A 22,505-nucleotide genomic window follows, 5' to 3' on the forward strand; every position below is an offset into this window, starting at 1 on the left:
AGGAACTGTGCTAAGTCATTGACATATTGAGCAATGGCTGATAAAGTACTGACCTTGAAGGAGTCCAGGGCCCAGGACAATAGGTGCAATTCCTATGGGCCACTTAGATAGGATGTCAAAGAAGAATCTCAGATATAGTCAAGAGAACATTTTTGGCCCCAATGGCACCTTTTATAAAGTGGAGGCCCAAGATTAAGCTCTTTGGGTATTGAAGGCCACCTGTACCCAATCTGTTCTTTTGGGCCTTTTAGTCAAGGTGACTAAAAAAATTGCTAACCTTAAATGAGGTCATTTTAGCAGCCAGTTGTGGAAGCAAGTAGATGAATTTCAGCCCAGGCACTGCCATTGAGATCTTTTCTTAAAGCCTGCTCACCCAATGGAATTATAAGTACTTGAATCTCTGTGACTTTGGCTATAGGAACTTACTACTGGAATGCATGGGCCTCTCAGATGAAGAGGATGACATTGAGTCCTTGGTAACACTTCTGGCTGCACCAGAAACATCTCAGCTATTCTAAAGACACAGTGGAAACAGATAAGTTTTCCCCTGTTGGTTGCAAACAGTGGGTGTATCTGAAGGATCGTTTGACTCTTTAGCAACTTCTGCTGGAATCTAGGAGGCTCCTCCTACTTGTTTTAAGGTCTTTATGGTGTACTAGGATGTATTCTGCTGTGGGTCAACAATATTGCATTCTGATTGTATCAGTTCAGGTGTCATACAGATTTAATAGCCAGACCTTGGGCCCTAGATTCAGGGAGGACTGAGGGTATATGAAATGAATTAGCATTGCTAAATGAGATACAGTAGAAGATGCAGTAGCTACAGAGATGCAGTAGAAGAAACAAATCCCCCTAATAGTCTTGGCTGCTTCAGTGATCTAGTTGCCTTTGGTATATAAAATCCAATAGATTATTTTTAAAGTCAGCTCAGTGCAACATGGAGACTGCAGATAGATGACACTCTATATACCACTGGTGGTTGTCCTGAGTTTTTTTTTTTTTTTTTTTTGCCAGTATTGGAGATTAAACTCAAGGCCTGGGTACTGTCCCTTAGCCTTTTCTGCTCAAGGCTGGTGCTCTACAACTTGAGCCATAAGTCTACTTCTGGCTTTTTGGTGGTGTTAGTTGGAGGTAAGAATCTCATGGACTGGGCTGGGAAGGTAGCTCTGTGGTAGAGCGCTTGCCTTGCATGCATGAGGCTCTGGGTTCGATTCCTCAGCACCACATAAGCAAAAAGAAAAAAAGCTGGAAGTGGTGCTGTGGCTCAAGTGGTAGAACACTAGCCTTGAGCTGAAGAGCTGAGGGACAGCGCCCAGGCCCAGAGGTCAGACCCCACGACCGGACCTAAAAAAAAAAAAAAAAGAATCTCAGGGACTTGCCTGCCTCAGCTGGATTCAAACAGTGACCATCAGATCTCAGCCTCCTGAGATTGCAGGCATGAGCCACTGATGCCTGGTGGTTTTCTTGAATCTTGAACTGCTTTACTATGAATCCTAGGCTTCTGCTGCTCATGGTTGCCAATTTGTGAGTAATAAAGTTTTTTTTGCCTTTATCACCCTTGTGTGTGCATGTGTCCTGCCTTATTGGATTCCTGCAAATGGTAAAGTAACCAGTGGGAAGTGAACCTACTTCACAGGTAGTGGTTACCCTACTCCAAATTTAGGGAGTGTAATGGATAAACCAGAAGGAAGTCATGGAGTTATTGGTTTATCTTCTTTTCTGGAAACTTTAGGGTCGGTTCTGAAAATGTTCTGCTCCAGCTTTGCATCCTTGAACAACTTAGGGAGAACACTCCTTGCTTCCTTGGCCTCATTACCTCCATCGACATAAACAATTGAGGGGATATCCTATTTGTTGAAACTGAGGACATGCTAACCTACCCCTAAAACAACGAACAGCATTGCCTCTGTTTTTCTGGCATACCTGTGTCCATCCACCTACTGTAGCTTGGGTCTGGAATCTTCCCCAGCAGTTCACATGTTGGATGCTAGGTCCCCAGGCTGCTGCTCTTGTGGGATGTAGTGAAACCTTGGAGAGGTGGAGCCTAGCGAGAGGTCCTTGGAGATGGTCACTGGAGATGTGTCTCAGTGGGGGTGGGGGAGCGGGCTTTGGACTTTATCCTCTTTCTCTCTCTCTTTGTTCCATGGTTCCTGATATGAAAATAGTTTCCTTCTGCCATATACTGTCACCATGAGCACCACAGGCCCAAAGCAATAGGGCCAATGGACCACGTGTCAAAATCTTTAAAACTGTGAGAAAAGCCAATGCTTTCTCTTTTATAAGTTAATTTTCTGAGATAATTCATTATAATGACAGTAAGCTGACACACACTAGCCTCTTTTTTTGTCAGTTGTGGAGCTTTAACTCAGGGCCTGGGGGCTGTCCTTGAACTTTTGTTCTCAAGGCTAATGCTCTACCACTTTGAGCTATAGATCTACTTTCAGATTTTAGGTAACTCCTGGTACCTGGTGGTCAGGCCCCTTAAAAGTTGGGTCTGGGCTGGGCATAGGTGCTCAAGTCTGTGCTGGCTGGGCTGAATGTCCCACAATGGGTCTGGGTGAAAGGCAGTAGAAGAAACATGCAAAAAATCATAGTAGTCTGCTTCCAGGACTTTCTCACATGTTCTTTCTGCTATGCTCAACTCCAGGAACAAATGAGGCTGAGGCAATAACCTCACAGATGAAGATATAGGCTCACAGAGGTCAAGGTTGCCCAAGGGCTCAGAGCTGGTCCAAAGACCCTCATGGGGCTCCACACTGGGCTGGCAAGCAGTCTTGGTCCCAGCTCATGGGCTGAGTGAACCTGGGTCCCAGCCTAGCATGGACAAGCTATAAGCTTGTCATCCCGACAGTCCTTGGCACTTCCTCTCTTTCACTGGGTAAACTTTTTGTGTTATGGCTTAGAAAGGTATCTGAACTCATTTGGTTGTAAGTTCTGGAAGGACAGCCATCTTTTCTTCTTAGTTGTTGTTCCTGCATTCCTGAGCTTAACCTGGTGTTTTTCATACAGTGATTTTGGGGGTATGGGCTGTCCCCAACATAGGCTCTATGGTTGTATGGTTTGTAATAATTAGTATAAGCCTAAGTTAGTCCTGACAGAGAATCATACTAGCTCAAGATCTATGAACATATGACCACACAAAATGAACTCTAAAACACAGAAACAACAGGTTTTTTTTTTTTTTAAGCTGTCAACCTTGATGTCGACAATGTACTGTATTTAGTTCTTCCTTCTTATTTTATTTCATTTTTCTTTTTTCCATTGGTTTATCCCTGACAATCTCTGTCTCTGATTGTAGTAGCCTCTATCTTGTAGATGCATTTATATGATTGGGGGAAGGGAAATAACACAATGCTGAAAGAAGTACAAAAGATGACCTATTACAACAAAGATACTCACAGGACACTATGTCGGAAATGAACTTTACAATTTTGTGGTGGTGTTGGGGGAGAAGTAGGGGGAAGGAAAGGATGGTAGAAAACAACAATGGAGTGGGTAACAATGTTCAATGAGAAAGGTACCTTACTCATGATGTAACTAATTCCTCTTACAGCATCTTTACAATAAAATAAAATTAAAAAATGTATATGCTAAAAAATAAAAAGAAAATCTGAGGACATACATTTTTAAAAAGGTCAATTGGGAATTGACAAAGACTGGGGGAAAAACTCATCAGGAACAGATACAAGATATTTTACAACTACCAAAAATCTTATTTCTAAAACAAGATGGATAAACAGGATTTTTAAATATGTCTATTGACATTTGGGGGGGGGGTGGGATTGTAGTGGCAAAGATTTTAAAGGCAGACAATGTTGGATTTGACACTTAGTTACTTAACTTTTGAATGCAATTTCTCCTGTCAGGGCCAGAAATGTGCAGGGCATTTCAGTGTGGATGGGTGGGTGGTGTCGGGTTTTGCTTCAGGATGAGTGAAATCTGAGTGGCTCCTGTTACAGTCAAAGCCACAGGTCAAATCTGCTCTTGTGTAACTGTGCCATGTCAGACAACTATCTCAAGATGAATCATAGAGAGATTTCTTCACGCAAGGTTGAAGCTGAAGCCTGGACTGTCTTATAAAAGCCTCCTTGCCTGGGGTCTAACACGAGTGCTGATTTCTAGCTAAAGCTCCACACTTGAGCACTGAGTGGTAAGTACCCTTTCCTTGACTGGGTCCTTCAGTGGTCCATAGGCTTGTGGTTGTTGGTGGCCATGTTGCAATCACAGTGTTGGAAACCACAGATCTCTATTTTTACCTGGGCACTTCTGGGCTAACACTGTAGTTTGGATTCAATTCAAGCTCTTCATAGGAGTGGAGTTGTAATGGTCTTTAGGGGACATGAAGCCAAAAAAGTGAATAGCCTGGCCAACCCAAAACCCTTCCTAGATGAGTTTGAGTGAGCAATAACTTCCAAATGATCCTGCCTGGTGGGTGAGGTGGTAGGGGGCACCATGGCTAATTGGAAGAATATTTTTTTTTCTTCAGACTTTAGACATGGTCACATAAACTTTTCTTCCCTATTCTATCTACTTAAAAATTTCACCATGGGTTAAACGGAGTAAATCTGGAGGACTTCATGCTTTGAGTCCTAGAGGCAGAAAGAGGGAAGAGTAGACATTGAATGGGGTAGGGGAGGAATTGCCACGAGATCTCCATTGTCTTCTAAGAGGTTAACGTGAAGTTGCGAAGATGCCTACACTGGAAGACTACTTGGAGGGCATCATCAATATCTTTCACCAGTACTCAATTCGGACGGATCATCCTGACACCCTCACCAAGAGTGAGCTGAAGAAGCTGATTATAAGGGAGCTTGCAAACACCATCAAGGTAGGTGATATTCTTTTCATCACCATTGCTGCTCTCCCTTGCGGAAGGAATGGCAGATCCTGGAGGAGGATGGTGGAACATGAGTTGGGGTGGATATTGCTCTAGTTTGAACTCCCAAGGATATTCTCTCCCTGTGGTGGAGTAGGGCCTCGCCTGCCCCCTCTCAGGAACTCTCCAACCCCTTGGCTTTGCTTATTTTTCTCCTGGGATCTGTTTCCTCATAAGTAAAGGGAGTGGTGGGTGAGGTGAACTTTAGAGCATGTTCTAGGTCAAGCCTTGTGTGACTCCAGGATGGTTCATGACATGTACAACCTCTTCTTCTTCTTTTTTTGTCGTGTGCCGTTTAATATCTTAATGTTTCTCGGCCTGCCTACCCCGAACCCTGAGGGATGAGAGGTCTGAGAGCAGTGGGGAAAAGAGTCTTAATGGAGGTTTTGAGCTCAAGGGTTTCTGCTTTTTCTTTCTCTTAGAACACCAAAGATCAAGCTACAATTGACAGAATATTCAAGGAGCTGGATGATAATGGTGACGGGGAGGTCAACTTTAGGGAATTCGTATTCCTGTTGGCCTCTGTGTTGGAGACTGCCCATGAAAACATCCACAAGGAATAGAAAACTCTCTGAGGGCCTTTTCACCAGCAAGGTCCCCAAGAAGGCATTTACTTCTTCTCATCAAAGCCCTGCCTTGCCCAGGGCAGTAGAGTGTGAATAAATGTACTTGAGAAAAATTGTGAATGGTGTCTGCACACTTGTCTTTCCTTCTCTGAACCGTGGTCTCCTGATTCCTGGTGCCTTATCCCTGCCAACTGTCTCACTTAGACCCCTTTATAGCCCCTGCTCCATTGCTCACCAGATATTTATGCAAAGTCCATTGTTGATTCATCCATTTATTCAACCTGCACATGTTCGATGAATACCTATGATAGCCAGAGACCAGTGACCCTACTAAGTAATTTTCCTCTCCAAATTATGCAATCTATTGGGAAACAAACAAATGCATACATATGTAAGAATGCAGCATATGCTATACTGGTAGGTAATGATAAGTGAAGAAAAGAAAACTAAAGTGGAGAAGTTGGGTTAGGGTGAAAGGGGAAGGAGTGGGCTGTTGGCTTGGATGTTGGGGTGGTCATTGTATGCATTTGAGCAGGAATCAGAAAGAAATGAAGAAGAGCAGCTTGCAGATGGTCTGGTGGTTTCTGGGAGATGCACCAAGACCTTGAGATGGGATCATGATTGGCTGGTTTAAAGGACAGCACAAAAGCCAGTGTATAACTGGTGTGCATGAAGTACAGTCACTGAAATGGAGAGTTGCGTGTGTATCTACAGATGACATAAATGCGATCGCTTCAACAATATAAATATTATTGAGATTCTTTACATTCTCTTCGTTTTGTCTTAAGCCTTTGAGTTCTAGTACATATTTTACACTTGTGATACATCGATCTCATAGCTATGGCTACATTTCAAAAGGGTTCAAAAAGCCACATGCAGCTCACAGTTACTGTATTGAATGGTGCAGCCTCCGGGCACTGGAGACATAAAGTAAGGCTAGGCATTGGGGGTGGTCAGATGCTGAAGACATTTAAGAGGTGGGAAGTGAGAAATAAAAGATTACTTGAAAAAAAATCACCGCGGCCCCCCCCCCCCCCCCCCCGCCATTTGTGCTGGATATTGGAGGACACAAGACTTAAGTCCTTGTTGTAAGATGCTTGGGTCTGGTTGGAGAAAACCTGAGTCAACAGAAATTTCCATGCGATGGGATGTGTGCTTTTGACAGAAGTAAAGCACAGGACATGTGGGAGCCTGTGGGAGAAAAGGAGGGTGGCTTTGCTTGGGGGAAAGGAGAAGCCATTTAAAATTCCTCAAAGAGGGGATATCTGGGTCATACTTGTAAAGGAGGAAAATGCTTCAGAATTTACATGTCCATGAACATGGGATAGTAAAGTTCAATTTCTCTGATTCTCTCGAAGGGGGGAAAGAGTGAGAAGGAGTTGAGAAGAACAAAGGAGAAGGGACTAGAGAGACGAGTACTATGCTTTGTCCACTAGTGCCAGCACAGAGGGAGGTGTTTGCTATGCTTTAGGTATTTGTGTTACTCCAAAGTTCATGTTAAAATGCAATCCTTTCTGCTTCTACCAGACTCAACACCCCAAACCCTTCTATAATCAAAATGATGTTTGGCTGTGAGTCAGTATGTATGACAGTGATCCATACAATTATCATGCAGCTGAATAAATTCCCTATTGCTCAGTAATGTCCACATAACAATGCAGTGCAAGGCATGACAGCTGTGTTTGCTGTGCTGGTAGTGTGAACGTCACACTGCCATTTCTATAGAAGCATAGCACATATAACTATGTCAGTACATAATTCTTGATAATACATGACTAAGTGATCATTTTATGTACTTTTATCTTTAATTATTAATTAATTATTCTTTTGTGCCGATACTGGAGCTTGAATTTAGGGCCCCTCGCGCAATTAGCTTTTTGGCTCAGGCTGTGAATAGCAGCTCTCAGCCCAGAGATCCAGGAGATCACACTGAGTAAGAGGAGTTAAGGCTTTCTTCCTCTCAGCAGATGATGGCTGGATTGTTAGTGTCTCTGGGCTGATGAGTACTGTCTGGGCTTGTTAGATGATATCTGAAAACATGGACCCCCTGGGGAAACCAGGGGGTTTTGTGCTTTCTTCTTGGTACTATTTTTTTTTGTATGTGTGGGTGGGTGCTGGTACTGGAGCTGGGACTCAGGACTTTGTGCTCTCATTTGGTCTTTTTTGCTCAAGGCTAGCACTCTTATCACTTGAGCCACATCTCTACTTCCATATTTTTACTGGTTAATTGGATTTTATTTGGAGACTCCTGGATTTGTTTTGAATGGTGATTTTTAGATCTCAGTCTCATGAGTAGCAGTATTGTAAATATGAGCCACCAGCATCCTGATACCTTTTATCATTTTTTAGAGCATATTTTTCCTACTTACAAAAGCATTTACTGAAAAGCAACATGCTGTGTTTCACCTAAGGCAGCAGCCTCACACATCTGTTTATGTCTCCTGATTGCGTCAAGAGGCCACGGAGTGATTGAACTCTATTGTCCAGCTTCATGTAATCATACTCTTAGATTTGAACAAATTGCCTTGTCCCTGTTATGCATAAGGGCTGGCTGTGATGTTGTGTGCAATTCCAATTATGTGGGAAGGGATGGGAGGATTATGGTGCAAGGCCCACCTAGGGCAAAGAGTATGAGATCACAGCAGAAAAATAAACTAAAGCAAAATGGACTGAGGGGGCTGTATAACTCAAGTGATAGAGCACTTGCCTAGCAAGCAAGAGTTCAGATCTGCTAGGGCCAACATAAAACCAAAAACAAACCAAAATCAACACCAGAAAATGGCATATAACTGTATTTTCCTATGGTGATTTTCCTCTTTCATTATTAACAGGACACTTGGCAGCCAAACATTGTGTTTTGGAGGCATTTTCTCTGGTTAGAAATGATCCTAGTGCCTGACATTGACCAAGATGCATTGTATTCCTAAATGAACATGTTGAACTGAAACTCCTTCATACAACTATTTAAAGATGAACAATAATGCTAATAATAATGCTTTTAGTTACTTTGCAAAGGTATGTCCTCTTAATTAGAGAGAGTGAGAAAGTTCTCAGAGAGGATGAGGAAAAGGTAGAAGGTGAAAGAGAGGGCAAGAAGGTCAAGAAGGAAAGGGGAGAGAGACGGGGAGAGGAGGGAGAAAGGAACAGATTGACTGAGGTGGTACATCCCCAGCTTCAGGCTGGAATCCCGACTCTTGCATGCTTGCCTGTGCACCTTTTCTCTCTTACCTCAGGTCTTGGCAACACTTCCCTTCCTTCACCATAAGATCTACATACAAAGATGGTCTCCCTGCTGGGGCTTATTTATCTATCTTTTTGGGTCTATTTTCAGAAGACAGAGTGAGGGAGGGGGTCCAGTAGGGCTTAGGTCTTAGGTTAGAGGAATTGGTTTAGGTAAACAAGCAATAGGGCTGAAGCAACCAGCTGTTTCAGTCTTGTCACCTTGGTAATTGTGATGTCAAAATCCATGACCCAGGGCTTTCTAAAATAGATATTTCAAGCAACTGCTGGGAAGGGACGGACCCTGGGTTGGGCTCTGGAGTTTACTTCAGAGCAGGAACTGTATTAGGGTTGTGTAAGATTGCCTCACGGGGCTGGTGAAGTAAGGTCTTGGCAAACAGCACAAAATTGACAATACTTTATTTGTTCCAAAGGGGTTGTGGGTTGTACTTTGCTTCATTGAGATGGAGCTTGGGCTAGTTTGAGATTCTGACCAAATTTGCACTTTCTGCAAAGTGGCAGCAGAAGCTCTGTTTAACTCTTACCTGGACTGTTGTGATGATCTCCTAGAGTGTCTGTGGTCTTGTCCCCCAAATTCAGGCCATAAACCTCAGGAAGAGAGACTTTCATAAAGCACAGATATCACCTTCCCTACCCAAAGCCCCTTCATGGAGTATATGGTTCACTCTGTGAGGGGTGAGTTTCTTAGCTTAGTGTCTGTCTTGTTATAGGTGTTATCTCTCCTCTTCAAACCCCTCCGCTCCTCATTCTCTCTCATGCCCATGTCTGACACCTGCAGGCCTTTGCACATGTACTCTCCTCTCTCAGAACATGTTTCTGTTAATTCTGATGTCTCTAGCTTCCAGCCTCAATGCTACTTGGACCCTCATCCTTCCAGGGAGATAGCTTCACAAAGGGAGGTATTCCTACCCCCAAGTCCCACTTCACTGCATACTTCCATGGCCTTTCATTTCTCATATTACAATGACTTGAGGAGCAGTTCTCTTGTCTGTTATGCAGACCTGGATTTCCTGGTAAATAAGACTGAGCCTTATTCACCACAGTAGTCCTCAGGAGCATTATGCAATGCTTAACCCATACTACCATAAAGGCCTAGTTAATCTCTTTTGCGTGAAAAAGTAGACAAGTAAATGGAGAGAGTTCATTCTTCTCCAAAATTCTAGCCACTTCACACTACCCAGATCCTGGAGCATGTTAGAACGACTGCTATGTGTCTGGACTAAATTCAGCAAGTTCAGGCTACTGTTTGGGTCTCCCTCATCCTTTCCAGAAAGATAGCCAGAAGTTCAGGTTCCACTGCGAACTCCACAAAAGGAGGACAGTTTTCCTCTATAAGAACTGGGAAGCAATCATCTGACGACAGGTGCTGTCTGGTTCTTTAGTCACTGTGGTGGTGGGGAAAACACCCAAACTTTATGTTTCCCTGAAGGCATCGTTAATCATAGATGCAGACTTTGATTCTCATGTAGGGTGACAATCTTAGTGTTGGCAGTAGTTCTCTTACTTTCTATGTGAGGGAAGAACTCCTACTCTCTTTTCCACAGAACCTATTTTTCTTTTTGAATGGAAGGGGACTAATGGAAAGAAAGGGGCCAAATCATCATAACTGCCTCTGTTAAACCATGTTATAGGAAAATCCCATAGGATCTATGGCTTTCGACAACAAATATCATTCTAGCAAGTTCTAGGTCTGAGTATGTCTTAACACTCAGACTGAGTTCCAGGAGTCCCAAAGACAAGATGAAGCACTCTTGATATCTAAAAAGGTTTCTCTTCTCTGCCCTTTGCCAGCTTCCAAGTCAGCTGGCATAATGAAGTCCCTCAAAGCTCTTTCCTCATCTTCAGCTCTACTTAACACCAGAGCTCTATATTCTCCCTCATCTAACCTGTTTCCATATCTATTGGCCCCTATGCCAATCCTTCCTTGGTTTATTCAATCTCATTGTTCACAGAGAACTTCTTTCATGTCAGCATCTGGGGGTATAGAGCAGGCTAACATAGGCCCTTTTGTCAAGGAGTTCAGAGTCAGGCTTGCAGATGAGTGCTCCCCATTCAGAATTTTGAATGGCGGACCTGTTAGAGAGTTATGTGGTTCCCACAGGAGGGGATGTATTCATGGAGACAGATAACTGATTGAGAGCTGGGGCATTCAAAAAAGCATTAGATATACCAAAATGGAGAAAAGTATTTCTGGCACAGAGGTGAAGAAGCCAGACAAAGCTCAGTTAGGGGTTTGAATTCAGGGCCTTGTACTTGCTAGATAGGCACTCTACCACTTAAGCCACACACGCAGCCCTAGGAAGAGAGTTTTAAAGTAGATGAATGAATGGATGGGTGGAAGAAAGCATGTAAGGGATTAAATTTACTGAATATCCCTAAAAGGTCAGGAGGGTGAATAGCATGAGTGCCTGGCAGTCACAAGGAGGCAGCTGTTGACTCAGAGTAATTAATACTTTGAATGTCACTGCCAAAGGAGGGAAATCTCTTTCTGGAGGAGCAGGTAAGGTTGGTTCAATCACACGGCAGGGATGTTAGTGAAACTCACTCAAGGGTGGGCCTGTGAATCAATAGTTTTCAGATTTTTTTTCCCCACAGCAAATCTTTTTTCTCTGCATCTAAATGTCCAGTTTAGATTTGAATATGACTTCAGATTCCCATAAACATGCTGACTCCTACCTTTAAGCTGGAGAAGCTATGATGATCACCCAGAAGGTTTACATTACATGTTTTTTTTTTTTTTACATTATGTGTTTTTGATCCCATTCTCTTTCCTCTTTCCCTGCCAATACCTTCTCCTGAAAAAAAAAAGGCGCATGAGACATGTGAGCAATTTTAGACAAATTTAGCCATTTGTGTAGTCAATATATGTTGAGAGTCTATACTGTGCCATTGCCCACTTTAGGTGCTGGGAATAAAGTATCTATAGTATAAGACAGAGGCATGGAATTTACCCTTGTGGGGTTCAGTCTAGCGTGGGATATAGTCACAGACATATTTATGGCACATTATGATGAGTAATGGTGGCAGAGGAAGTGGGAGAAGCACCCTCCTACTCTGACTGAAGCAGAATAGAGCAAGGGTCCTGGCAAGGCTAGCATTAGAACTCAGGCCTCCTGGCTGCTCCTTTTTCCCCTGTATGAATCTGTGTGCATAATGGAAGAAAGATGGTGATGCATCCCTAGATGTGAGCGTGGGGAAGAAAGTTGTCAGATAAGTAAATGTTCTTTGCTCCAGGTCTCCAAGTCAAGCCTTTTATGAAGTGCTGGCAAGGGCTTCTTGACTCTGTTACACAAGCTCACTAAGTGGAGATAGTTCCCAGGCCCTTCATTGTTCTCTCCCATAGCAGAGCTGTAGGGGATGAGGAGGTGGTTGGGGTAGGGATGGATTTAGGAAGAGGACTTTTGAACAAGAGTGTGGTCAGGAAGGCTGGAGTCCCAACCATAGTGGCAGTAAGGAGATTGTTGACATTGACTCTGGAAGCTCCTACCTTTTATGCTTAGCCCTGGGGAAAGACCCTGGAGGCTCAGGCAATGAAACAAATGAATTCCAGACCCCCTGTCTCACTGTACAACTTGGATCAATCAGCTTTACTACAGGGTGACCTTCAGGCTGATTTCTCTTCTGCTCTATACTTTAGTGAACCATTGACTGTAGTCTTTCTCCAGTGGCCACAAATTCACACATATGAATCTTCACTCTACTGAAAGGATTGGTGTGTGTATGTGTATGTGTGTGTGTGTGTTTAGAGAATCTTTTTTTTTATTTTTTGTCTGGTTGTGGGGCCTGAACTCTGGGCTTGGGCTCTGTCCCTCAGCTCTTCAGCTCAAGGCTAGCACTCTACCATTTGAGCCACAGTGCCACTTCTGGCTTTTTTTTTCCTGTTTATGTGGTGCTGAGGAATCGAACCCAGGGCCTCATGCATGCAAGGCAAATGCTCTACCACTGAGCCACCTTCCCAGCCCCCTGTTTAGAGAATCTTAATATGGTTGTAGCTTGCATAGGCACTTTATGGTCAGAGATTATGGAGATGAAAGAGGAGTCACTTGAGTCTCTCTGAGGTAGGTACTTGGGTCCAAAGGCTGCAAAAGACAGCAACTCTGGGGAAGATGGAGTCAGGCCAGGTCACAGATTTTACAGAGAGGAACAAATGTCCCTGCTGGCTTGAGCTCTCAGCTGTTGACTAGCAACTGGAGGATTCTCTATCATCTCTTAAGGCTTAACGTAAGAATCTTCAGTTGCTAGAAGCTCAATGGACTCAGAGCACAAGCTCCTTCTGTGACTCATGGTGACTTTAATTACACAGCATGGTTTGGAGTTCATTTCTTTTGTTGGGCATGCAAGTGCTCTTTTCACTCTACCATCCTGCTAGGGTTAGAGTAGGCAAAGGGCTAACTCCTACTTCCCATGTGACCACCTTTTATTCCCTGCCAGGATCCAATAAAAGCTCCAACTTCCCTCTTGGATCCAGAAATGTTTGCAGGTAAATCACACCTAATTTGTTCTTGTTCCCACTGCTTGAGTTCCAGTATCCCTCCCCATACTAGGCATTGTCTTGATTCATCTCAAGAAGACTTCCAGATAAAAAGTATTGTGTGTGTGTGTGTGTGTGTGTGTGTGTGTGTGTGTGTGTGTGTGCTGGTACCAGGACTTGAACTGAGGGCCTCATGCTCTTGCTCAGCTTCCTTGCTCATGGCTTGGGTTCTACCACTTGAACCACATCTTCAACCCACCATTTTGCTGGCTAATTAGGGATGGAGTCTCACAGAATTTTCCAGCTCAAGCTGGCTTCAGAACCTCTGTCCTCCAGGTCTCAGCTTCTGAAGTAGCTAGGATGGAATAGATTTTTGTTAACAGAAAGTGTAGAGTGGAAAGCCATGGGCAAACAAGGGCTGGGCTGGATAGGAAGGTGGCTGGCACCCTGAAGGGAAGAGATAGCTCGTCTTTGCTGAACAGGATGACTGGAACCTGAGCAGTTAGGCTAACATTAGAGATGAAGACAGTCAGAGGTATATATAGGGGGCTCAGAACAGATTCACATCTTCTTTGTTCTCATTTTATTCTCTTCTCTCTCTCTCTCTCTCTCTCTCTCTCTCTTTGTGTGTGTGTGTGTGTGTGTGTGTGTGTGTGTGTGTGTGCTGCTACTGAGGCTTGAACTTAGGGCCTTTGCATTGTCTCTTAGCTTTTCTGCTTAGGGCTAGCATTCTACTACTTGAGCCACACTTCCACTTCTAGTTGTTTTTTTTGGGGGGGGGGTTAATTGGAGATATAAGTGTCATGGACTTTCCTACTTAGGCTGGCTTTGAACTATGATTCTAGGCTGTCTTTGAATTGCTATCATCAGATCTCAGCTTTTTGAGTACCTAAGATACAGCCGTGAGCCACCTACAACTGGCCTTGTTCTCATTTTCTGATGACTAAATGGAGACATTTTGCGGCAGACCAGGACAGGGCTTCCCAGTGTTTAGACCTCTGGGGAGAAAAAGTTGAGAAGGGAACACACATACAAAGAGCACTGGAATAGAGAAAGACTTTATTTTCTGTCATCTTCCCTCCCCACAGCCAAGGTGATCTGACATGACATTCCCCATGGCTCTAGTTGGACAGGTACAGAGTGGCCTGCCTCATTGATTAGTGGCTGTGGCCATGACTGTGGCCATGACCATGACCATGGCTATGTCCAGGACCTTGAGCTTGACCACGGCCAGAGCCCTGGCAACCCCCCCCAAGGCCTGGTCCGTGGCTGTGGCCTTCCCCATGGGCATTCTTGTGCATCTCTTCATGGGAGGCGTTGATCAGCCTTGCGATCAGGATGGCAAACTCATTGAAGTCCAGCGTCTGGTCCTGGTTAGTATCCAGGTCCTCCAGGATTTCATTTATTTCTTTTTCATCCCGATTCTCCTTCTGCAGATGTAAGAGAGAGGACCATTAGGGATGGGTGTGGCCAGAGGTGGAGACTAGGGAGCACAGAGAATGAGCAGATGGCAAATACCCAAGGAAAACCTTAAAAAGATAGAGGATTGACATGAAGCAGATGCTAAGCACTTTCTAATTTATTCCCTAGGCAGCGTACAACTTGAGTACTATGAATATTTTACAAAAGAAGGTCAGATAGTCCATAAATCTAGAAATCTCCTCTCATTTGGTCTTTGTAGCAACCTTCTAACAAGAAACAGACATAGTCTCTTCCTTGGTAAAGCCTTGGGGAAACTGAGTCTTATAAATTGGTTAGTAAACTTTATAGGTTGAAAAGCCTCAAAAGCAGGGGAGTAGAGATTGAGATGCAAATTCAGATCTGACTTAAAGCCCTAGCTGTACTCACTCTTTCCTCTCCCCTTTCTCTCTGTCTATTCTGACTCTGCATCTTGCTGGGGAGTCATCAGTGTCCCTAATACCGCCCATGGTGGCATTTCTCTACCCTATAAGGATGAGAGAAAAGATCCAGGAGAGCTGGGCACTTGCTCCCCGATGGCTGGTTTTAGGGCTAGAATGGAGACCGGGACTCATACATTCCAGCCTTCTTCATCCAGGCCTTTGGTGCTCCAAGGTGAAAAGAGAATACAAAGACTACTGGAGGAAATTTCTTTCTGCTCCTCACAAGAACTACTTAAGAATTTTCCAACCTAGGGAATGCACAGATATTGATTTGAGTACTGTCAGCATTGCGCTGGGAGCATTCCATGTGCTCTTTATTTCTCTAGTTTCGATCCTAGACTCTGGTTTCTCACCTGAGCCTCAGTGGCCCTCATGTTCCTGCTAGAGTTCATCCTCAGGTGCTTGCCTTCCTGGAAACCAGGTACTCAAATATCACCTCTTCAAAATGGGCCCTGCGTCTACCCTCGTGAGTCAGCTCTGCCCCACCTCATGTAGACCACCTTAGAGTGTAGACTCTATCTGACACTTACTGACTGACATTAGATTTACCTGTTTTCATTCATTATTGTGTTGTGCGTTGCCCCCACTGGATCGTGGGTTCCCTGTTTGCCACCTTGTCCCTGTGCTCAGAACAGGATGTCACACACAGCAGATGTTCAATGGACCAATCTCTTGACAGTTGGTGTCATTTAACTTTTAGCCCCCTCTAGTAACAGCTCTGGGTGCCTCTGAGTGGAAGGGGCTGGAATTGACCCCTTGACTTCTGAGCCCACAACCACTTAACAGCCCCTTAACCACTCTACCTTGAGGAAGTTTTGCAGCTCTTTTTTCACCAGCTGTTTGAATTCCTTCTTGTTCAGGGTGTCTCGGTTTCCCTGCCGGTTAGAGTACTGGTGGAAAACGTTGACGATGGTTTCTAAGTGTTTTTCCATCTGGGATCTTGTGTCTGCCATCTTCTTGCACTATCTGAATAATGGAGAAGCAAAGATTGGGGTGCTTAGAGAAATGGGCTGCCCAGCTTCCTTGAGATTGACTCTGGCACTGACAGAAAGGGGAGGAGGCACAAAATAGAAAGAGAGTACAGGCTGGGAATGTGGTTAGTGGTAAAGTGCTTGCCTAGCATGCCTGAAGCCTTGGGTTGGATTCCTCAGCACCACATAAACAGAAAAGCCAGAAGGGGTGCTGTGGCTTAAGTGATAGAGTACTAGGCTTGAGCAAAAGAAGCTCAAGGACAGCATCCAGGCCCTGACTTGAAGCCCCAGGACTGGAGCGGGGAAGGGGCAGGGAAAGAAAGAGAGTAAGCCAGTGCTGGTAGCTCATGCTTGTAATCCTAGCTACTCAAAAAGCTGAGATCTGAGGATTGAGTTTCAAGGCCAGTCTGGGCGGAAATGTCTAGGAGACTATCACTAATTGACTGTCAAAAAAAAAAAAAAGGTGGAAAATTTGAGTGAGAACATAATACCCTGAATTCAAACTCTTAACTGTGCAAAAAACTAACAGAAAAGAAAAAAGCTAACAATAAGGAATCAGTTAAATAACTAACTAAATAAATAAATGAAAATAAGGCACGAGTTGCCACTTAACGAGGAGACTGCCACCCACATATGGAAAATGACTGGTAGTGCATCAGAGAATGCTAAGAAGCAAAGCACTTGAGGGTACAAGCCTCCAAGAAACTGTGGAGGGAGTGATAAAGTGAGCAGCATCAACTAAGAAAGGGCTCTAGGCAGAGGGTTTGGAAATAAGTGGGGTAGGATGAGAAAAAGAACTGGCAGGCTCCTGCCGGGAGAGCTGGCAACTCACTCACCTGAGTCAAGGAAGCCCACAGAGCGTTTGACAGAGCAGATTGGCCCTGGCTTTTATAGGCAGTCTCTGGTTTCATGGTCTTCTCTGGGAAAGATTGCTTCATAGGTGCACAGTGTGGAAACCCTGCCAGGGAGTGGGCTGGGGCTGAGGAGGGGCAGGAAGTGTTCACATAGTGCTTTTTTTTTTTGTGTGTATGTGTGTGTGAAATTCCCCCTGTTGGGCCCAGTACTAGTTTGGGAGGAAGCTGGTTGGTTAACTTCCTTCCACTCCAACCCATGATCTTTCTGAGCAAGTCAACAAGCCTGCCATGCCTTGGGCTCCCTCCTGTCCTCATCTGTGAGAGCTAAAGTCTGGCTAAGAATCCCTGGGGCTCCCCCCCCCCCCCGCCCCGTTTTGCCCCAAGCCCCTCTGCCTCTCATATGTGGGCAATCTGTTCCATTGGTTTATGGGCTCAACTTCCCTCTGGGTTTGCATGACACTTAGGAGGGCTTGGCTTAGCCAAGGGTTGATCACCTCTGAGGAACCTTCTAATCCCAACTCTCACCCCGTGGATGTGTGATCAACCCCTTTATACTGTGGATGAAGAATTCGAAGCCCACTGATGGACCTGTCACATAGCTAATTGGCTGAAGCTCCCTCTTTCAGTCTGTGCGAGAGAGCCCTAGGGCTGATACATTTCCAGCATCTCTCAGCATCTTCTCCTAAACACTGCTCCCAACTGGCGACCATACTCACCAGGGACTTTGACCTAAAAGACAGCCGTTAAAATGTTACTACCAATTTTACAAAGCAACTGTATAAATTAAAACACTTTCAAACATGGATACAACTTATTTTTCCTTCTCATTCCCATTTCCTTCTCCCTTTTCCTCCTTTTATATCCCTAATAGTTCTCCTTCTACTTTTATGTCCCCCCCCCCCCGCCCCTACATTACACATATGAGAGAAAATGTAATATGATTTTTCTGAGTCTGGCTTATTTTTCTTCAATATCAACTAGTTTCCTGCAACTGATACAATTTCATACTTTTTTTGTGGTTGAATAAAACTCCATTACGTGTAGACCTCATTTTCTTTATCCATTCATTGGCTGATGGGTTCCCAGGTTGGTATTATAACTTGGTTACTGTGAAGACTGCCGAAATAAACATGAACATGAAGGTAGTGCTTATTATATACTAACTTTGATTCTTTTGGGTAGATATCAAGGAATATAATTGGAATGTAATTGGGTATAGTTGGATACAAGATATATAGTTGGATCATATGGAAGTTCTGTCTTAAAATGTTGAGGAACTTGCCTACTGATTTCCACAGTGGCTAAACTAGTTTCCACCATGTCACCTCCAGACAGTCATTGTTTTTGTTTGTTTGTTTGAGACTGGGGCTTGAACTCCATACCTGAAGCATTTGCTCATTAGCTGTGGCTCTGTCAACACCTTCAACCCTTAGATAGCTATTCTGATGGCTGTAATTTTGCTTTGCTTTTCTTGGATAGCTAAAAACACTAAGCAAGTGTCTATTCAATTTGTTTGCTGATTTATTGATTGGATTATTATCTCTTTTGGTGTCTTAATTTTTGGAAGTCTTTAATATATTCTGCATATTAATCTCTTGTCAGATGTATATCTGGCAAAGACTTTCTCCAATTATTGTTAAAGTTTTTCTTCTTTATTAGCATATCCTGGTTGTACATAGGACTTCATTTTGACATGAGCATGCATACATACACACGATGCACCTTGTTCAAATTCATTCCCCTTTTCTCCCTTTCTGTAGGTTGTCCTTCATTCTGTTGAATGTCTCCTTTGTTGGGAAGACAGTTTTTTTTTTTTTTGGGGTCCGGTCATGGGGCCTGAACTCTGGGCCTGGGCACTGTCCCTCAGCTCTTCAGCTCAAGGCTAGCGCTCTACCACTTGAGCCACAGCGCCACTTCCGGCTTTTTTTTTTTTTTTCTTATGTGGTGCTGAGGAATCGAACCCAGGGCCTCAGGCATGCAAGGCAAGCGCTTTAACCACTGAGCCACCTTCTCAGCCCATGGGAAGACAGTTTTTAATTTGATACAATTCTTCTTGTCCATTTTTGCTTTTATTTTCTGATCCATTAGAGTTCTATTCAAGAAGTTGCTGCTTATGCTTAAGTTCTTGAAGTGTTTTTCCATAGTAGTTTTAAAGTTTCTGGTCTCTGGTCCAGTTTGATTTTTGTACAGGGTGAGAGATAAGGGTCTAGGTTGAATCTTATACAAGTAGACATCTAATTTCCCAGCCTCATTTGTAGAAGAGGCTGTCTTCGCTTCAATTTCTGTTATAGGCATCTTTGCCAAGAATCAAATGACAGTCCCTTGGGTTTGGGACTGGGATTATTTCTTGGGCTTACTTCTGAGTCTTCTATGCTCTTGGTCTACAGGTTTGCTTTTGATCCAGTGCCATGCAGCTTTTGCTACTATGGCTCTGTAGTATAATTTGAGGTAAGTTGTTACACCTTTAGCATTGCTACTTATTCAGATAGCTTTGGCTACTTGGGGGTTTTCTTTGCTTCTATATGACAGCTATTTTTATATAGTCATCATAGGCAATATAGCCCTCAGCCCCTACCCCTTCCCTGCTACAAATCACACCAGTCTTTCCCTTCATTATCCACAGAGGAAGCTGAGATGCCTTAGCCAAATGCACAGCCCTCTGCATATGAGCCCTATCTGTCTGGCCAGCTTCTCCTTCAGATTCCTGAGCCCCCACTCCCACTCTTGCTGTAGTACATGGGGTTTACTTCTTATTTTGCCACTTCAGAGTGCCCACGCCCGACTCTGCAGGGTGATAGCCTTCCTGTGCTTTATGGCTCACTTCAAATGCTGCCTTGCCGGGTAAGCCTGCTCTGTTCTCTTCCCAAACCACTTCCCCCATTCCACTTCTGGCTTTCCTGGAAGAACATTCAGATTTGCATATTTCGCGTCTGTCTAGTCATTGGCTATCCATCTTTGCTGACAGGTTCTTATCTCTGCTCATCTCCTCCCATGCACACAGACAGGGCTTGGCATATGGGACACCCTGTGTCTCCAGAATATTGTGTTTCCATCCTAGCATCCCCACCCTTTGCCCCAGGAAACATGCATATAGACAGGACCTTCTGTGGGCACTCCCTTGACTCCTTGCTGCCTTTTTCAAGGAAGGTTTTTTTCCCTTTCCACCCCAACCAGTCTTTTTGCCTGGTCTTTATGAATAAGACAATCCTCACCAGGCTCTTCCTCATGGCCCAGGCTCTTCCTGCTTGTTCTGCCCTCTGAAAGCCCAAGGGCAGGAGACAAGGCCCTGAACGCATCCTGCCTCGAATCACCAAGACAGCACATGCAGTAGTTTTTTAGAGTTCAGATGGAGGGGAGATAAGAAGGATCAATAGAGGGCTGAATTAGATTCATGTATGTGATACATATGTATGAAAATATTACAATGACATTCTTTTGTGCAGTGGGTATATGCTGAAAAAGAAGGAGAAATAAAAGAAGGAAGAAGTGGAAAAAAAAAATCTCATAATGTGACCTTAGAAAAATTTATTTCTTTGTGGCTCCTTTTCTTCATCAATAAACTAGCATAAGAACAGACTCTACCCTGAAGATTATGCAAAGTTCGGAAGAGCTTGGTAAACAAGAGGCATTGTTACTAGTTACCTAGTTACTAGTTACCTAGCTAGGGACAAGGCCTGGTCTAGTGGTAAATTCACAGCAAAGATTGAATACATGCTTGCTGAGTGCATACTTGAATGAATGAATAAATGATCTATGAATGACTGAGAGGGTCAACACAGCCCAGTGATACCTGCATGGAAACTTCAGGTTCATCCTCTCACTGAGTTATTTAGGCTGATGGAGGCAGCACAGCCAGCCAGGATCCTGTGTGCTGCCCTCTTCAGGCTGGTAAGATATTTCTAGTTTTAGGCAATCAGGCCCTTGCTGTGGGTGCCTTTCCTATGCGTTCCATTAGCGCCCCCTGCTGCCTAGGGCAGCACTTTCACACACACTAAGGATCTATACATGCCTATAGAAGATCCATGGTAAAATTGGCTGGTCAGTGAGTGACTCAAGGTAATGGATATGGGGATTTTGGGTTGAGGACGCTAGGGAGTGGTGCAGACTTTGGCGAATGGAAACACCTTTTTTTTTTGGGTCCGGTCATGGGGCCTGAACTCTGGGCCTGGGCACTGCCCCTCAGCTCTTCAGCTCAAGGCAAGTGCTCTACCACAGCACCACTTCCGGCTTTTTTCTTTTTGCTTATGTGGTGCTGAGGAATCGAACCCAGGGCCTCATGCATGCAAGGCAAGCGCTCTACCACTGAGCCACCTTCCCAGCCCTTCAAACATCCTGTTTGAAGGGACAGGCCATACTCAGGCTCATGTGTCCTAGGTGGTCCTGGATCTCCAGGACATTCAGGGAATTGGAACTTTAAAAAATATAAGAATTTAAGAATTCCTAGAATATAAGAATTCCTAGTTATAAAATTTGTCAATTAATTTTTTTTGTCTGTCATGGGGCCTGAACTCTGGGCCTGGCTGCTGTCCCTTAGCTCTTCAGCTCAAGACTAGCACTCTACCACTTGAGCCTCAGCGCCACTTCCAGTCTTCTGGTGGTTTATTGGAGATAAGAGTCTCATGGACTTTCCTGCCCAGGCTGGCTTTAAACCATGATCCTCAGCTCTCAGCCTCCTGAGTAACTAGGATGAGCCACCGGCGCCAGGCTCCAACCTGGCTTCTTACACCCTCATCCTAAAGCTTTCCCAGGCCTGGAAACCTTTGTTGACTTTGACCCAGCTGCCTCTGCTCAGAATCTTTCTAATTTAACTTTTTACCTTCCAAATTGAGAAAGCATTCCCTCTTCTGTTCCTGGCTTCTGTTTTTCCTGTTCTCTCCCATTTTCTTCCTGTTGTCCTTCCTTTGTGCCCATCACAGTTTCATCTCCCCTCCCCCCCTCCCCCCCTGCCCCCAGTACTAATAAGTACTATCTCAGTATCTTTCTTTGGGCTTACTCCTCCTCCTAGGAACCTCCTTGAAGTTTATACTTCTTTGTAGAAAATACAGGGTTTTCTCAATGCACTGGTATTAACCTTATTGGCCTTTGTGCTCATTTCCCTCACTGCATTATTAACCCTTTGAGAGCCAGCTTCTCCACTTGCTCATCCCTGGATGATGACAAGCTTTGCATCTGGTAAGTGTCTGCAGGACAGAATGAATGATCGGCTTGTTTTTGATAGAATATATGTTTAGATTAATTCTTGCTATTAAGAAATTGTGTAACATAGGAGGAGACTGCAGAGAAGGAAGACAAGGACATGATGACAAAGACTGATGGAAATCCAGATGAAAGGTGGATCCTAAGATTATCAAAGAGCATCTGCTGCCACCTTGTGGCCTACCTGTATCAGGACAGCCTGTGGCATCCCTTTGGTCTTGGATTTTGAACTTTTAGTTCTTTTTAAATCTCTTGCCTCAGGACAAAAAGTATAGAAAACTTAGGGAAATTGTTGAGCACCCCAAAGAGCTTTTATGTGTTATATCTATCAATATCTAACACCTTAGAATTTGAAAGCAAATAAAATACTGGTTAAGTTGTTTAAAGTAGCATCAACAAAGCCATTACAGATTTACACATTTAAAAATAT

The 22,505-nt window shown here is 44.1% G+C and overlaps 2 protein-coding genes across 3 annotated transcripts; one reads left to right on the plus strand and one right to left on the minus strand.

The window, feature by feature from the left end:
- The first annotated feature begins 4,041 nt into the window (after positions 1-4,041).
- On the plus strand, positions 4,042-5,562 carry LOC122109506 (protein S100-A12-like). The gene is made up of 3 exons (XM_042681941.1): positions 4,042-4,150; positions 4,669-4,828; positions 5,299-5,562. The coding sequence occupies exons 2-3, from the start codon at positions 4,691-4,693 to the stop codon at positions 5,437-5,439; spliced, it is 279 nt and encodes a 92-aa protein (XP_042537875.1). The 5' UTR covers positions 4,042-4,150; positions 4,669-4,690; the 3' UTR covers positions 5,440-5,562.
- An 8,633-nt stretch (positions 5,563-14,195) lies between these two features.
- S100a9 (S100 calcium binding protein A9) lies at positions 14,196-16,955 on the minus strand. Of its 2 annotated transcripts, XM_042681829.1 has the most exons (3): positions 16,862-16,955; positions 15,858-16,020; positions 14,196-14,583 (listed from the first exon to the last, which is right to left on the minus strand). In XM_042681829.1, the coding sequence occupies exons 2-3, from the start codon at positions 16,005-16,007 to the stop codon at positions 14,311-14,313; spliced, it is 423 nt and encodes a 140-aa protein (XP_042537763.1). In that variant the 5' UTR covers positions 16,008-16,020; positions 16,862-16,955; the 3' UTR covers positions 14,196-14,310. The 2 variants fall into 2 exon arrangements, with proteins under 2 accessions (XP_042537763.1, XP_042537764.1); XM_042681830.1 differs by lacking the exon at positions 16,862-16,955 and having other exon boundaries at positions 15,858-16,081.
- Positions 16,956-22,505: the final 5,550 nt, after the last annotated feature.

This window comes from Dipodomys spectabilis, unplaced genomic scaffold (assembly GCF_019054845.1).
Source record: "Dipodomys spectabilis isolate Male_0828 unplaced genomic scaffold, ASM1905484v1 ptg000069l, whole genome shotgun sequence".
Classification (NCBI taxonomy): Eukaryota; Metazoa; Chordata; class Mammalia; order Rodentia; family Heteromyidae; genus Dipodomys; species Dipodomys spectabilis.

Coding starts and splice junctions, on each gene's coding strand:
- LOC122109506 (XM_042681941.1), top strand. CDS start 4,691: ATGCCTACACTGGAAGACTACTTGGAGGGCATCATCAATATCTTTCAC. Junction 4,829..5,298: donor AGCTTGCAAACACCATCAAG/GTAGGTGATATT, acceptor TCTTTCTCTTAG/AACACCAAAGATCAAGCTAC.
- S100a9 (XM_042681829.1), bottom strand. CDS start 16,007: ATGGCAGACACAAGATCCCAGATGGAAAAACACTTAGAAACCATCGTC. Junction 14,584..15,857: donor AGCTGCAAAACTTCCTCAAG/GTAGAGTGGTTA, acceptor TTACATCTGCAG/AAGGAGAATCGGGATGAAAA.